The sequence below is a fragment of the Myxocyprinus asiaticus genome, chromosome 49, assembly GCF_019703515.2.
Source record: "Myxocyprinus asiaticus isolate MX2 ecotype Aquarium Trade chromosome 49, UBuf_Myxa_2, whole genome shotgun sequence".
Taxonomy (NCBI): Eukaryota; Metazoa; Chordata; class Actinopteri; order Cypriniformes; family Catostomidae; genus Myxocyprinus; species Myxocyprinus asiaticus.
Window position 1 is genome coordinate 13,338,094 of NC_059392.1, and position 17,667 is coordinate 13,355,760.

The window sequence follows — 17,667 nt, forward strand, 5'->3', positions numbered from 1 at the left end:
GATCTCACCTTCAAAGTCACAAGTATTGACAAACACAATGTGCTTAAGCTAACAACACACGGACAATTATAATCTTTCATGTCTTTATTGAACACATCTCATTAAAGATTCACAGTGCTGTGGAGAAAGTAAACACACTTGAATTTAATAACTGGTCAATCCTCCTTTTGGCAGCAATAAACTCAACCAAGCATTTCTGCTAGCTGTGGACTAGACGGTACAAAGTTCAGAAGAAATTTTGGACCATTTTTCCTTACAGAACTGCTTCAGCTCAGCCATATTCTTAAAATGTCTCTCGAGGTCATTCCACAGCATCTCTATTGGGTTAAGGTCTGGCCTTAGTTTCATCAGTCCATGAAACATTTTCCCAGTAGTGTTGTTGAGTGTCAAGATGGTTTTTGGCAAACTTCAGGTGCACAGCAATGTTTTTGTTGGAAAGCAGCGGCTTCCTTCATGGTGTCCTGCTATGGACACCATGCCAGTTTAATGTTTTTCTTATATTATACTCATGAACAGAGATGTTAACCAGTTCCAATGATTCCTTCAAATCTTTAGCTGTCACTCTAGGGTTCTTTACCTCATTGAGCATTCTGCGGTGTGCCCATTGAGTCATCTTGGCTGGACGGCCACTTCTAGTGAGAGTAACCACAGTACTAAATCGTCTCCATTTATAGACAGTTTGTCTAACTGTGGACGGATGAATATTTAAGCTCTTCAAGATAACGTTGTAACCCTTTCCAGCTTTATACAAAGCAACAATTCTTGATCGCAGGTCTTCAGAGATCTCTTTTTTGCAAGACATGTTCCATGTCAACAGATGCTTTCTTGTGAATAGCAAACTCAAAATGTTTGAGTGTTTTTAATAAATCAGAGTAACTCTAACCCACACCTGCCATCTCGTTTCACTAATTCGATGCCAGCTTTGCCAAATCCAGACTCTAATTAGCTTTTGTTGACGTAATTAGCCTAGGGGTTCACATACTTTTTCCAACCTACACTGTGAATATTTGAATGATGCATTCAATATGTACAAGAGCAGTACAATAATTTGTGTGTTATTAGTTTGCTATTGTTTGTGTTCATTATTTTAACTTAGATGAAGATCAAACCAGATTTTAAGACAAATTTAAACATAAATGCAGGTAATACTTTTTCTTGCCAGTGTATTACCAGTGTTGGGTGTAACCTGATTACAAAATAATTAGTTGCTGTATTCCAATTACTTTTTAGTCAAAAAATGTGTTACACTACATTACCTTAAATTCTTCCATTAAGTTTTCAGTTCAGTTCTAACTTTTAGGTACATTACTTGGGTTACACACATTTCTAAAAAAATATTATTTATGTAGAATACATTTAAAACATAAATATAGACATTATTTTGGATTTGTTGAGCGGAAAAACAAACATTTATGTAAAAAATGTTTTAGTGTGTGAATTAAAAGGAAAGTAATTGATAACGTGATCACTTTTTACATTAACAAATCAGTAAAGTAATCTGATTATAATTTTAGATAAATTAATTGGTTGTGGATTACTTTTGAGTAACTTCAGTAACCAATCAATAACCAACACTGATTGTTACTGGAATGTCATAGTTACAAAAAGCTCAATTTTTCAACATTTACCATGGTATTCTTTGAGGTAACTTGGAATACAATGTAAATACCATGGTAAATAAATATGGTAATTATTCAGTACCATACTTTAGTATATATCAAAGTGCCATGGTGTTAACATCTAATAGTGTCACTGTAGCATCCCTTACAAAAATTTACTAGGGTAACCATAGTTTGACAAAATACCATGTTTACAAGTTATTGTTACAACTAAATATGAATAAATATGAGATCATCTTCCAACCATTAAAAATCTTTTTGGATCATTATAATTTTAATTATTGGTGGCAAATGCCAAGTTGTGAGTTTATTTACTTCTATTATTGTTTTAAATTTTAATTTGATATATTTTAGTGCAATCTTTTTATTTATAGTTTTTAAGAAACTTTATTTTACTGCAGTCACATTCTGACTTTTAAGTTCCTGATATGTGAAGCACTTTAGTATTGTAGTAACTGTAGTATTTTTTATCATAAACTATGGTTATCATGGTAAATTTAGGTAAGGGATGGTACTTAGTACTTTTTTGCAAGGGTACACATATGATTTTAGACATTATTATTATTATACAAATAACATAATTAGTAGTCATCTTACAAGCACGAGACTTATTTAAATGAGCAGATAAATGCTTTCTAATTAGGAAAACTCTTCTAATACAGGTTGACGTAAAATTAAAAAATTAGGTTTAAAATGTTAATGGTTAAACAGCCAGATGGACAAAATGGGAAATTAATTTTTGCTCTTCATTGTGCAAGCTTAACATAATGAACATGTGCAATGTAAAAAAAAAAAATGGATATATCAGGTATTTTAACATTATAAAGATGCACAGCATTAAAACTCATCATGTTAAGAGAGGGAAAAAAAAGGAACTTTTATCTGCCATATCCTCATATGCACATGATCAAATAAACAGAAAACATCTGTAGTTGTTAAAATAGAGGCAAACGTTGACGCTGACTACCACACCTGGAGTCGCGAGTTCGAATCCAGGGCATGCTGAGTGACTCCAGCCAGGTCTCCTAAGCAAACAAATTGACCCGGTTGCTAGGGAGGGTAGAGTCACATGGGGTAACCTTCTCGTGGTCGTGATTAGTGGTTCTCGCTCTCAATGGGGCGTGTGGTCATTTGTGCGTGGATCGCGGGGAGTAGCATGAGCCTCCACATGCTGAGTCTCCGTGTTGTCAAGCACAATGAGCCACGTGATAAGATGCGTGGATTGACAGTCTCAAAAGCAGAGGCAACTGAGACTTGTCCTCCGCCACCCAGATTGAGGTGAGTAACTGCGCCACCATGAGGACCTACTAAGTAGTGGGAATTGGGCATTCCAAATTAGGGAGAAAAGGGGATTAAAAAATAAAATAAAAAGAGGCAAACAGGGGGCCTGGGTAGCTCAGTGGTAAAAGATGCTGGCTACCACCCCTGGAGTTCGCTAGTTCGAATCCCAGGGCGTGCTGAGTGACTCTAGCCAGGTCTCCTAAGCAACCAAATTTGCCTGTTTGCTAGGGAGGGTAGAGTCACATAGAGTAACCTCCACATGGTCGCTATAATGTTGTTCGTTCTCGGTGGGGCGTGTGGGGAGTTGAGCGTGGATACCACAGTGGATGGCGTGAAGCCTCCACACGTGTTATGTCTCCATGGCAACACGCTCAACAAGCCACGTGATAAGATGCGCGGGTTTGCGGTCTCAGACACGGAGGCAGCTGGGATTCGTCCTCTGCCACCTGGATTGAGGCGAATCACTACGTGACCACAATGACTTAAAAGCGCATTGGGAATTGGGCATTCCAAATTGGGTGAAAAATAAAATAAAAATAATAAATAAAAAAAATAGAGGCAAACGTGACCACAAATTCAGATGTACGTTATTTGTATGTATGAATTTATTGGTACACACACAAAACTACAGTATCCACCTTTTTCGGTGGACCTCAAGAATTTCAATAGCAAATTAAGTCTCTCTTTTTTTGCTAATTTATTCATCTTAAAACATTATATTACATCATACAGTCGGAAAATACATATGAAGGAGTACCTTCAAACGAAGAGCAATGAGAGTATATTTAATGAGAAGCCAAATCCAGCAATATCTGCACTACAACTTGCCAGAGGGAAAAACCTTGTTAGATTAGCTGGGCCACTTGACGTGAATCAAATTGAACAGCCAAGTATTGATAACTATATGGACCCTGTACTGTAAAGCTCAGCTTCTTTGACACCAAAGACCCCCCAACCCCCCTCTATTGATATACGTAAATAATTTAATGCAAAATGCAATTTTTTTTTAAAAACATTCCAAGACATTGTTTTGAAGTACTCATAACAAATAAAAATACATTATACCATCAAAAGGTGTAATATGGTGAAGCCAACTTTTACTAAAAAAAAAAAAAAAAAAAAAAAAAAAGAAGGAAACTAGAAAATAATTGCAACACAGGAATGATAGGGGAATTTTCTATGCAAGTGTTCATGTATTAATAAAAGAAAACAAATTAGGCGAAAAATTTACATTCCTACCCATGCAAGTTAAATTTATACATTTAAATGTGACTTTCAACAATAAGATTTAATAATTACAGTTGTTTTTATCCTTATCAGATGATTCAGTCTTCGAACCTTGTCAATCACTATGGCAATGTTGTCCTTCCAGAAACATCTTTTAAACCTGATATTCAAGTCACTTCTTGTTGATGAACTCATTGTACTTTGGTGAAAAACACTTGCAAAGGTATAAAGTTAGGTTTCATGAGCAGGTAAACTCTAATTTGGTTGCGTCTTTACAACCGAGCGCTACAGCGTGCTGGATCAGACAGTTAAACAACACAGGAGTTACTTACAGCATGTGTCTTAATTAGTCAGTACAAGTTCAGTTCAGTAGTGTGGAAAAAAGGCATTTAACAGCATAAAAAAAAATGTGAAAATTTGAAGAACACAAGCGTGGTTTTGGATGATGTCTAAGCCATGAAGGAAGTGCACAGGTTGCAGACTTTGTAGGCTCCCTTTAACAGTGCAATATTCTTAAGACAGGTATAAGAAATACACTTAAAGGGATTCAAGAAAGGGATCACTTTTTATAATACTGTCCAGAAACATCAGATACTGTCAGTATGGTCAATGGTATGTTAAAGAAATAATTTGGGGATTTATCATTCCATCGATTACTCCAGAAAATAATTTGAACTCATACCTCAAACCCAGCTGAAAAAACAAAACAAAAAATGTGGTTTGCTGGTCTTGGCTGGTTTAACTAATCTCACAGCAAACAAGTGCCCAAAAACTCTTTAATACCAGCAAAACAGACCAGCCTAACAACCTTAGACTTCTATTGTAAGTGCATCACCGTCAATGTCAGCTTAAGGTTGTTAGGCCGCTCATAACAGACCAGCCTAACAACCTTAACCTGGTTTAAGCAGTTTTCAGCATGGAAAATGTGTATACTGAAATACACTTACAATGGAAGTCTATGGGGAAACCACTTGCCCCATAGATTTCTATTGTAAGTGCATAACCATTAATGTCAGCTTAATGTTATTAGGCTGCTCAAAACAGACCAGCCTAATAACCTAAAGCTGGTTTAAGCAGTTTTCAGCATTGAAAACAACGTTTATACTGAAATACAGTTACAACAGTAGTTGCCCCATAGACTTCCATATCAAATGCATAACCATCATATCATTTTCGTCTGTTTTCACAAACTGGGGTATGAGTTGGGGTTATTTCTGCAGTAACCAAAAGCATGCTGTCCATTTGAGAAACTGGATCCATGGAGAAACAAATGTACAAGAATTCCTAGATCAGATTTGACAGCCATGGACTAATTTATTTTTGTTAATTTTTCCACCTTTTATTTACTGCCATTAACCTAAGCAAGGTCTGTTAGTGTGCTGTTATATTAGTTATACACTATCGTAGTTACCAATGTAGTTTTAACTCTCAATACAAATCAATATTGTGACTGGTTCACTCTTACTCTTATGTCAGCATTAGGACATAAATAGTAGTGGGCCACATGATCACATGCACATGGGATCACAAGTGTGGTCATTAAATGCAACCTTGTGTGCCCCCAATGATTTGCACATTTGGAACTGCATTTGTGATGCTGGTTGTAGAGTTAGTGCTCAGGGGCAGTTAGTGATTGAGGATGGGAAATGGGTGGGGTTTCTGGTGCGATATGGAGTACCCAGAGTTTGGTTTATACCAGTTTTGCAAGGGCTAGCCTTCAAAAACAACACCACACATACACTACAAAACTGGTAAGGAGCAAACATGCTGATGTTTAATGCGGAGAAAGGCGCTGATGCACTTCAGGACAAAATAACACAAACAACACAACGCAAAACATGAAAAAAACAAAAAAAAAAAAAAACAATTCATCGACAACAAAAAATCCAGTTATTAAGATGAATGTCACGGACCATTAAGACAAATGGAAGAGCGGAAATTAGAGTGTCAGTGAAAACGAAAATCATGAGAATGAAGTTTCCAGTTGCGAGAAGAAGCCAAGGTTGCAGGATGAAATATGAGATCAGATGAGAGGAATGCACATTGGAAGTATAATGTAGACGAGGAGGAAACAAAAATCAATGACACAAAAGGCAAGAGAGGGGTCATGTGGTATTAAAAGACGAAAAACAGAATAAGAGATCCAATAAATATAAAGGTAGAGTTGCAGAGGAGCAGACGCAAGTCTCAGATCGCATGATATGATTCTGAACACGTTTCCGTCGCAGAGGCTGCGCTGGGGTTTAGGGGGTTTCAGGGTCTCTCAGACATACTCAGCATTTTGAGAAGGTCTGCTTGATCTCATCCAGCACGTTTCCCAGCAGCGATGGCTCGTCACACTTGGCGTCAATGGAGACGGTCTGATCAGCCTGGGAAAAACGTGGAGAAAGGGTTGGCATAAATGGAGGTGTAGTAGATGGTTTTAGGGTTGGGAACCAAGAATTTGTTCTTCAGGGTTCCCACCCTTTTTGACCAATACATTTCCATGACTTTTCCAGTCGTTTGCGATTTCTGGAAACCAATTTTTCCAAACAGTTTTGATTCAGGCTGATTCACTCATGAACCATTTAGACTGAATTGTGAACCATTTCGACCAATTAACTGAAAAGAACCTACTCAAAAGAACAATTGGTTCTTGAACATCTGATTCTTCTGCTAATGCGGACGAAAAATATTAAAATACTCGACAGCTCCAAGGCAAGAATTGGGCTTGCAGTCTGAAATGAATGCTCAATAAATAGCCAACATATCTTCCAATTGCGGTGGCCAGCAAGGACGAATGTTGACTGGTTTTTAATATAGCTGTTCATTTAACGTTTTATTTCAGTGCAATTAATTATATAACAAATAACATGTTAAAAAAATTAACTCAATTAATCATGCCCTCGGACCGTAATAAGGAATATTCCTACCATTGAAGCAATTCAAGCTTGAAGTACCACCTGTTTTCAGCAGGGGGCAGTAAGAGAAACTCCAGCTGCACTCAGGCTTGCTTGACAATAGCAACAGCACAAGATGAGGACAGACGCATTATTCCATTCAAACAGCTGGATGGAGTGCAATTCCGAATTCAGGATCTGGAATTGTTCTAAGTTTCAAACTACATTTAACTTGAAACAGCGACTTAAAAAAAGCCATTTATGACGTGACGCAACCAGAGTTAGACGCCCTAAAAGTGTCCGTCTGACCCGTGTACATTGAAGCGTCCATAGAAAAGCCCTAATAATAAATATATCTCTGATGAATTCAATTGCAACATGAATTGCTGTGAATTGTAGGCCAATGATTGGCTTATTTACAATAATATTGAAATAAAAATACATTACCTTCTAAAGCCACTTTTTATATTGTCTTATCAATGCTTTACTTGCCTGCCACAATAATGTAATGCATTTTAATTATCTGCATTACTATGCAGAGTAGACGCTTATTCGTTACATGCAACTCACGTCCCGGGCATAATAAAGAAGGGAGCGGATCACCACAGGAGGTGGTCTGAATACGGTTCTTTTGTGGGTCCTTTTATGGTTCGACTGTGTGATGTAAATGCAAAGAGGTACCAGCCTGATTTGCATTACGTTATGACCTAAGTACCTCGGGCCTTACCATACATAACTGTATTAAATAATCGCCTGCTCGAGATTATTTTATCTAACCGCGATCATTGTGAACTTTAAATTCCAAATCACATTTTCTGTTCAAATAAAGGAATTTTAAGCGAATATAGAAGTACAATTTCATTGTAATGGCAAATGTTTTGAGTTCATTCATTCACGTAGTGTTAATGACACGCAGAAGGAGACGCCTGCTTAACTTAATTCCTGTGGAGAAACATGTTCAAATACTCAAATAATCTCAAATGTTTTCCTTCATGAGAAATAAGGTTTGTCAGTTTAATCGGAGAGCCTTAACATAACACGTGAAAGTGATGAATTTAGGACAGATATACTGTATATTACTTTTGCCTAATAGAATTTACTAAATTATAATAGAATTGGCTGGGTTATATAAAAACATTGTAAATAAAAATTTTACCAAAAAGGAGAGACATGTTTGAAGTATTTGGAAATAGTTTAACATTTCATTCTATCCCTGTGCAATATTTAATTTTTTTAAAGCCTTATAGGAAATCATATTGCCCTATTTTATTATAATTCCATGTTAATTATTAATAAATTACTACTTGTGATGTATGTGAATTAACCACACACATACACCTTAAGCAGTGGATGATCACAATATGTATGGCAATTTATTGTTAGCCAAATGTCATAATCGTGACTGCCACGGGGTCTGAGTTCTTAAGTTGTGGTGTGAACAACAAAGGGTCTGAAATCACATCAATGCAAAGAGGACTAAAAGAAACTAGGTCCTCTTTTAAGTCCACTTACATTGTGAACACAAAAAGCACTGAGGTCATTTGCAGCTGGATCCCTTTTTGGTCCACTTTAACTGAACTGGGTTTGGTTCATTTAAAACAGACTATACTGTATGTGAAATCACCCTTAAGATTATCTTGCCAATAAAGTTTGATATGAATGGAATCTGCCAATTTTATCCTATTATTAAAAAAGTCCACTGTAAAACGGCAGAAGATTTTGCCAAACTTTAATTACAGAATGTCCAATGATTTTATGGCATGTATACATATACTTGTGTCTAATTAAATAACTGCTAAAAAATAATAATAACATGTACATATTTATTTATTTTAATTCAAATAAATGATCAAAACAAATTTGTTTGCAAGTTCTTTGAGACAAAGTATAAAGTAAATATATTTATGATTATTTTTTTAATGTTTGTTGTAATGTATCATGTACCATAATTTAATTGCAATTACAGAAAATTGTGCAATTAACTAGTTAAACTTTAATCGATTCCCAGCACTAATTTAAATATAACCATTAATCTTTATATATTCAATTATTTTTGAGGACTTTTCTCAGCAAATTTTTATATATGTGATTGAATTTATTAATCAGCAGATCATGGTATTTATTCGACTAAAAATCTAAGCCCTAGTTTTAACAAATCAGTCAAAAGATTCAAAAAGTCTTAAAAGTTTTAAATTGGTTTAATCAGATTAACAACTCGCTCAATAACCGAACTGGTCAGATCAGCTCTTGTGTAACTACTGGCTGTTCATAAAACAATGTGTAGTTAAAAATACACAATCAGAACACAGTTTTGTCGTAATATAAGGTACGTAAAATAAATAAATAATAATAAAAAAAAGACATATTTGGTTGAGTTAGTATATACTTAGGACAAAATTATTTAGGGGGCTCTTAAAAGTACTAGAATAATCGTCAATGGAATCGTTAAGTGGAATCTAATTCAGAACCAGAATAGTTAAATTTCCTTACAACTCCCATGCCTAATCATCTTCCAAAGATTCAAATGGAGGTTGAGCAGCACTTACGATTTTGACCAGCAAACAGACGTGGTGACCTTGGATCGACCTGCTATACATGGATGCGCAGGAGTCAATCCTCTCCACAACTGTGAAACAGGAAGCAAAGAGAGAAACATTGAAGGATTTTCACCTTTAAATTGGTTACAAGCACCTATTTTTGCTGTTCTGAACCAGTGTACCAGAGAAGTGATGGTGGAAGCAGATCCTGGCCAGCAGGTGATGGAAGGGCATGTTGATCCCCTCTAGCCGTAAAGAGCTCCCCTTCAGGTCGCCCGACTCCAGCAGCTTAGCATACGCATCACTGACAACACAAATCATGTAGACTTCAGACTCAGGCTACATCCACATTAATCCGGATACATTTAAAACGCAGTTTTCGTTTTTGAAACGCTCTCCGTCCACACTGCCATTTTCTGTTTTTTTTTGTTTTTGTTATTAACAATTTTTATTGATTCCATTCAACAAATTAAATAAACATCACAGAAAATGCAAAATCAAATTATGTACAATTAAACCCTTCCCCCCGAACACCCCAACCCGACACACTCACCCACCCCAGTGGTCATAAATATAAAAAAAAAAAAAATAGAAAATAAAAAACACACAAAAAATAAATGAATAAATAAATAAGCATATTTTCAAAAAACAAATCAAATTGCACACACATATTTAAAACTAGAGATCCCTCTCCACTACCCCTTCCCGAAAGCCTTCCAAAAAGAAAAGGCCAAATATCTGCCCCATTTCCTATCAAATAACCCCAGATTTCCCTGCCTTCTATACATCCCTTCCTCAAAGGCCGCCAACCTCCTCATCTCAGAGCACCACTCATGAAATGAGGGCACTCCAACCGACCTCCAACCCCTTAAAATAACCTGTCTGGCGATCATGATGCTCGTTAGGACCCAACTCTTTATGTGCCAATTCTCAACGTCGATGACCACCCCATCGCCCAGAATACATAGTCTGGGGCAAAGTGAAAGTCGAGTGCCCAATACATCACATATAAGACTCTGAACTTTCAACCAGAACTCCTGGATCTCAACACACCCCCAAAAGACATGAGTTATGTCTCCAACCTCTGACTGACATCGCCAGCAGATGGGTGTGTCTTTAAGACCAAGCCTATAACAATCTGGAGGGGGTCCAATAAAATCGATGTAAAATCTTAAATTGCATAAGGCGAACCCTTGCATCTCTAGATGCAGACTTGACATTTTTTAGGATCCTAGCCCACACCCCCTCCTCCAATGTCAAGTTTAGATCTTTCTCCCATAATTTTTTGAAAGAATTCAAAGTTCCATCCCCCAGACTCTGAATTAGCAGGGAGTAATACACTGATGCCTCATGACCCTTCCCAAAAGCAGCAATCACCACTCCCAGAGTATCTGCCGCACTGGGGGGGTGCGTGCCACTCCCAAAAACAGTGCAGAGTAGGTGGCGCAGCTGTAAATACTTATAAAACTGAGATCTGGGAATGCCAAAATGTCCACTCTCATATAGGTCACCAAGTGTAGTAACCCCCCTCACAATCCAATCTGACCAACAGAATGGGAACTTAGTAATACATGGTTTAGGGTTCAGCCATATGCGTGAGGCTACGTTTAAATAAACATCAGAATTAAACGCTCTGGCCACTTTTGTCCATATCGAGTGCAAATGCAAAATAACGGGGTGCGACTTAACCTCTCCAGGTAGTTTAATCGAAAGGCTTTGCAGTGGCGAGATGGGGCAAGAACTTCCTTTTCAATACAAAACCAGGGAGGGGCTCTCTCAGGTGGAAGCGACCAATGAGCCAAATGTCTAAGACCGAATGCATAATAATAAAACAAAATCTTGGGTAGGCCTAACCCACCTTCATCAATCAGCCTATGTAACTTATTGAAATTTAACATGGGACGCTTACCATTCCAAATTTAGGACTTCGCTATGCTATCAAATTGCTTGAAATAAGAGAGGGGGACATCAACAGGGAGAGACTGTAGCAGGTTAGTATTTTGGAATACAATTCATTTTAATAACATTAACCTTCCCAATCATTGATAAATGTGATGAAGCCTACCTGTCCACATCATTCGAAAACCTTTTTATTAAAGGATCAAAATTAACTCTGACTAAATCAGACAAATTTGCTGGGAATAAAATTCCCAAATACTTAATTCCCTGTTTGGGCCACTGGAAGGCACCCGGCTAGAAGGCCGTTACTGGACAGTACGCTGTCAAAGCCAAAGCTTCGGATTTAGACCAACTGACTTTGTATCCTGAGAACTTGGAAAAGGAGCTAATAATACTGTGGAGGCAAGGCATAGATGTAGTAGGGTTGGAGACGAATAATAAAATATCACCTGTGTAAAACAGAAGCTTATGCACCACACCTCCCGCAATCACCCCTGGAAAATCATCTTCCTTTCTTATCGTGGCTGCTAATGTTTCCAGGGCAAGACAGAACAATAATGGGGAAAGAGGGCAACCCTGCCGGGTGCCCCCATCCAGAGTAAAATAATCTGAAATTAATCCGTTTGTTTGTACCGCTGCTACAGGGTGTCTATAAAGTAACTTAATCCAACCAATAAATGTACTCCCGAACCCATACATTTCCAAAATCTTAAAAAGATAATCCCATTCTACCATATCAAACGCCTTTTCGGCGTCAAGTGAGATGGCAGCGACCGGATATTGATCATTCACTACCGACCACATGATAGTGATGAGATGCCTAATATTATCAGAAGAGATACGGCCTCAAATAAACCCCACCTGATCTATAAGTGATGTCATAACTTTACTTAATCGATTAGCCCTGAATTTTTGACAACATTTTTACATCTAACTGGATCAGGGAAATTGGGCGGTAACTTTTACACTTGCTTGGATCTTTGTCCTTTTTAAGAATTACACTAATCCGGGTTTGTGTCATGGTTGGTGGAAGCTTTCCATTCTTTAATGATTCTGTATAAACTTCTAACAAAAGTGGAGCCACTTCTGTAGCATAAGATTTGAAAAACTCAGCAGCAAAGCCGTCAGGCCCTGGAGCCTTGCCTGTAGGCAAGGCCTTAATTACCTCATCAAGCTCCTCCAAGGTGATCTCAGAATCAAGAGAACTTTTTTGCTCAGTCGTCAGTTTAGGAAGATCTAATGGTTCCACAAAGTTCTTCATCAGTAGACGAAGACGTGGAACTATAGAGATCAAAGTAGAATTCTTTAAAAGCATTATTAATATCAATGGAGGTAAATATTTCACCACCCACAGATTTCACTGAGGGAATGGTAGAAAAAGACTCTCTCTGCTTTATATATCTAGCCAAAAGCTTTCCTGCTTTGTCCCCCGACTCAAAGTATGACTGTCTTGCACGTGCACATTAACCCCACGCATGAAAGCGCCAACCGGCGACAATCCCTCTAAACTCAAAAGGTCCATGAACGCCCACGAGCCCCCACAACAACTTTGTCATCGGATTGCTCAATTTTGCCTCACAAATTTGTGAAGCAAAATTACATAACAGAAAATACTTTGTAAAAGAAACCCCAGCCAATAGGAAGAATCAACACAAAGATCATGTAGATTCATTCACAGAACTGTCTCAAAGGTGTGATCTTCCACAAAACAAATTCCAGCTGATATAAAACCGTTCGGATTCCTCGGACAGACAAACGAATGTTCAGTGAGCCAGCTGTTATGAGTTCAGCGGATGACGTAATCATTCCAATGTCCCGTGAAAATACTCAACAAAACAAACTCCAGCCAGCAGGAGGAATAAGCACGAAGAATGAAAAGATTAATCCACAGCTGTTCCAAAGGAGTGTTATTCACTAGAACAAGCTCCAGCCTCTAGGCGAAACCAATACAAAAAGAAACAAAACCGGCATCCCGGTTCCCCGGATGGTCGAGTCAATTCACTCGGAGGCCGCATAAAAGTATATACCATGACTTACACAATCCGTCAACTTTATAAAAGACATCCTTTGTGTGAGCATGTAAATATTTTGCAGTCATCCGTAGTGTCCACTTCAAATTGGCCGGGAACATCAATGCAAAATAATCTTTCGTCAATGCAAAAGTTTCTTTAAAGGAAAAGTGTTATTCACAAAACAAACTCCAGCCGCTCGGCGGAGCCAACGCAGAAAGAAAAAAAAGAAACCAAAATGACGCCCAGCTTCCTCAAAAGCCAGAGTAAGTACAGCGGGTCAGCCCACTCACATGAGAAACAGACAATGGTTTACTCAGACACTGCCTGATTGGGACATGTAAATACTTTGCGACTGTCCTTCGTTTCTATTCTCAGTTTGGCCGGAAACATCAGAGCAAAAGTGATCTTTCGCTGATGTAATATTATGGTTCTTCCAAGAAAGCTTCCCTTTGCTCCTCGCCTGGCGCAACACAAGATCTTTATCGGATGATCTCAGAAAATTGGCCAGGATTGATCGGGGCCTTTCTCCCTCAGCAAATCTGTGAGCTGGGACACTGTGAGCTCGCTCGATTTCCAGTTTATGGCCTGTTATGTCGAGCAGACTCGGGAAAAGCTCGTCTAGGAATTTCACCATATCTCTACCCTCCTCATGCTCAGGAATTCCAACAATTCAAACGTTATTCCTGCGGCTTCTATTCTCAAGATCTTCAAGCTTTTCAAGGAGATGTTCCAAATCAACTTTGGTCGCGGGCAGATTAGCAGTTAATTCCCTCTCTGAAGACTCCAGACAATCGATTTGTCTCTCAACATCGGTCACTCTTGTAACTAACTCAGATCGCCCTAATCGATCGACATATTACAGCGAGATCCTCCAAGTCAGCAAGAACCTTCGTCAGCATCACCGACATGTTGGACAACTGACGCTGGAACACCTCTCCCGCCACGCCATCCAAATCGAGTCCCCGGTCTGTAGGCCTGTCAGGGCTATCATCCTGAACACGTAAGTGTCTTTTAATGTCTCCAGAGCCCGAGGATTCTGACTTCTTTGTTTTGCCTCAAAGAGCAAATGTGTATCTGGGTGTATCAAATTTCACCAGATTATAACATGGAAATAATTACAAATTTAGCAAAGTGCGCAGAGCTCGTCGCTCACACGTCTGCTTCTTGCATGGCGTCACGTGACCTCCCACACTGCCATTTTCAAGCGTTTTCCAAAAGTTGCTCATCCACACTGAAACATATGAAAACACTTAAATCCCCTTACTGCACATGCGAAAAATCGCCGTTCCATGTACGATCTGTTTTGTCGCCAGACAGCAATTCCGTGTAAACTTCCTGTCGCCTTTGAAGGAATGCATTGTGAAGGTTGTACAAAGTAACATTTACCTTTAACAACACTGAATAGCAGACACAACAACGCCTCTACAACATGTGCCGCCATCTTGATTGTTTTAGGTTGAATGGATCACCTGACTGCGTCACATGACAATACGTCATCATTTTCAGATATCTCCATTTTCCCTGTCCACACTACAACGCGAAGATGGCGTTTTCAAATGTATCCACTTAGGAAAGCGTTTTCGAAAAGCTCAGTTTTCGATGTTGAAAAACGCTGTCCCAGTGTGGACTAAGGCTGGGCAATAAAGCTGTATAGATATTTATCGGAAAAAATACATTTTCGATATCGATGATAAACTTAAGTAATTTTCTATATTTAGCCTATGTTCTACATCTAGACGTCGGGTGAGGTACGCGTCCCTAAAGACGCAAGCAGTTCGGCAAAGTGATACAACTAGCTAACCGAATCAGTCATGAAATCAGCTGGTTAGGAAGTATAAGGCCTGTTAGAAGGCAGCCCTGCTGTCAGGAAAACCAGTAATGAGGCCAGGTGAGGCTCAGTAGTCGCTAGCTAGCTATCCGGCTAATATGACATCGTTGTGTACCAAACAAGACAGCACTTACGATGAATTACAGCTATCGACTGAACACAACAACTCCGACATCAACACCAATGGTGTTTATGTACTATTTAGTTAAACATTTTTTCATGATCCAAAGCATTGTCACAGACAAGTGTTTCTTCTTCTTGTGATGTTTGTTGGCGGTTGGTAATCCTGCTAATGGTGCATTACTGCCACCTACTGAGCTGGACTCTCGAGTGTCCACAAGAAAGTCTTTCAGCGGAGTCAAACGTCAGCTGATGAAATTGGCTAAATTGAATCAAAAAGATGTCACACACCTTATGTAGAATTAATTCCTTAACCAAATATACTTTAAAGGTAGATTACCCTCTGGAGTTTACTTGAAAACAAACACGCTGTTTAATTTATTCTTGAGGTCTAACAAACATGTGGAATGCAGTTCCGCCACCATTAATGGTATGAAATGTATATCGTGAAAACTATCGATATCGGACGATATGAAAAAAAAATATTGTGGTAATTTGTTTTGGCCATATCGCCCAGCCCTAGTGTGGACAGAAGAGAAAACGTTAAGGAAAAGATGCGTTTTCAGTTGAAAAGGTATTAATGTGGACGTGGCCTCAGATTCAGATTTGAATATAATCTTTTACCAATATTGGAGGTGTTGAAGGATGCTACACATGTGCTCTTTTTAGGAGTGATCGGATTTAGATAGGTCTGCACTCCTCACCTGTAGCAGGGAGTGGTGATCAGGTATGAAGTGCATGTAAAGTGCAGTTTGAAGTCCAGTTTCTCGTGAGTGGAGGAGTCTTCCGACTACGCCAAGAAAAAGAAATATGCAAGTCAACAATACTGCCACTCACACTGATCAATCATACATTGGAAATTGACATTTTCTCACCTTAACAATAAAGGTGAGGGTTCCCTTTAGTTTCTGAGGCATGACGACACTCTGCACTGAGAAAACAAACCGGGCCTCATTTGATACCCCTAAAAAAAGATAAAAGAATCACCTTCACATGTCTGAAATCGAATCACCTTTCAAAAATCCAGCACAAGGCTCTTTGATTGCACTGATTCTAACCTGGTGGCAGCTGGAAAGGGACAGTGAGACCATCATGCGGTCCGGCTCCCTCCGGCCGCTGCAGTTTGGAGTTGAGGGAATCTAGCACATTGAACTCCATTGACTTGAGGAAGCTGTCGCTCTTGTTCTCAAAGATGACCAACACTATGACCTTGCTCTCATCTTGATGGTTACCTTGGATATCGTATACCTGCAAACGGAATAAGGGAAGATTTAGCAGTAGTAAAAAAAGAGACACTAAAACACTCAGATTACACCAACACACACAACACTCTGATCCCAGTTGTTAGAAAAGGCCAGAAGAGATAAGACCAAAAACAGTTCTGAAGAAAGCATTATTAACTAAACTTGAGACAGTTAAGACACTTTAAACAAGGCAATTGATGGCAAAAGGCCTGTAATATCAGCATCCCACACATTAGCTAGACCACATTACCCTTAATTACACCCAATTTAACAACAAATGTTTAAAAGTCAGAGCTCAAGGGCTAACAGCACTCAGAGTTTAGTCAGAGTAGACAGCATATAAAATAAGACATGAACAACAACAACAACAACAACAAAAAAGGACTGTGACAGATGGAGATGCATTCTTTTCAATATGTCACACTGTTGTGTAGGTCATAAGGTCACATCTAACTATGACAACCCATGAGTTTTTTGTCCACTAAATTGGTGGAAAGACCATGGTTTGTTTACTAAAAATCGAGGTAATCAATAGTATGACATATTGAACAGACCTCTAAGCCTTGCTTTCATTTGTATTAAATTAAATATGGCATTTATTCTAACTAAAGTCAATATCGCCACAAGTTAGTAGCAACATTAGTAGTCTGTTGCTATTGTTACCTGATCAGCATCTTCCATCATCTTAAAACATACATGTTGAGACACATGGAACAATACGTCATAAAGAGACGAAAGAACAATCAGTTCAAGAAATGTATCAGCTCGCTTTAGCAAACACAACATCCAACAACAGTGTCTCAGCATCATAAGATCTCAATTATAGCCAGAGGCTCGTGGTGATGGAGGAAACAAACAACTGATTGACTCCTGTCTAAAATCACACTCACCATCTTGATGTAGGAGTTCTCAGCCAGCAGAGAGTAGTTGGACATGGGCTGAAATGAGGTGGAGGTTACATTAGTCAAGAGTCGCTAATGTAAAAGCTATTAACAAATATTTTCGCTCCAGTATGGCAGGA

The 17,667-nt window shown here is 38.6% G+C and overlaps 1 protein-coding gene across 6 annotated transcripts in view; it reads right to left on the minus strand.

Moving 5' to 3' along the window:
• Nucleotides 1–3,475: 3,475 nt before the first annotated feature.
• LOC127438568 (AP-3 complex subunit delta-1-like) overlaps nt 3,476–17,667 on the minus strand; it is a 59,791-nt gene continuing 45,599 nt past the window's right edge. For 3 of the 6 annotated variants that reach the window (XM_051694235.1, XM_051694237.1, XM_051694233.1), the window contains 8 exons: nt 17,537–17,584; nt 17,310–17,330; nt 16,461–16,650; nt 16,278–16,366; nt 16,107–16,192; nt 9,726–9,847; nt 9,553–9,632; nt 3,476–6,496 (listed from right to left, as the gene is read on the minus strand). In XM_051694235.1, coding sequence (XP_051550195.1) covers nt 6,401–6,496; nt 9,553–9,632; nt 9,726–9,847; nt 16,107–16,192; nt 16,278–16,366; nt 16,461–16,650; nt 17,310–17,330; nt 17,537–17,584 — 732 coding nt within the window. In that variant the 3' untranslated portion in view covers nt 3,476–6,400. Of the gene's footprint in view, nt 6,497–9,552; nt 9,633–9,725; nt 9,848–12,607; nt 12,724–16,106; nt 16,193–16,277; nt 16,367–16,460; nt 16,651–17,309; nt 17,331–17,536; nt 17,585–17,667 lie in introns of those variants that run through there. The other 3 variants (XM_051694236.1, XM_051694234.1, XR_007896759.1) reach the window with 2 other exon arrangements.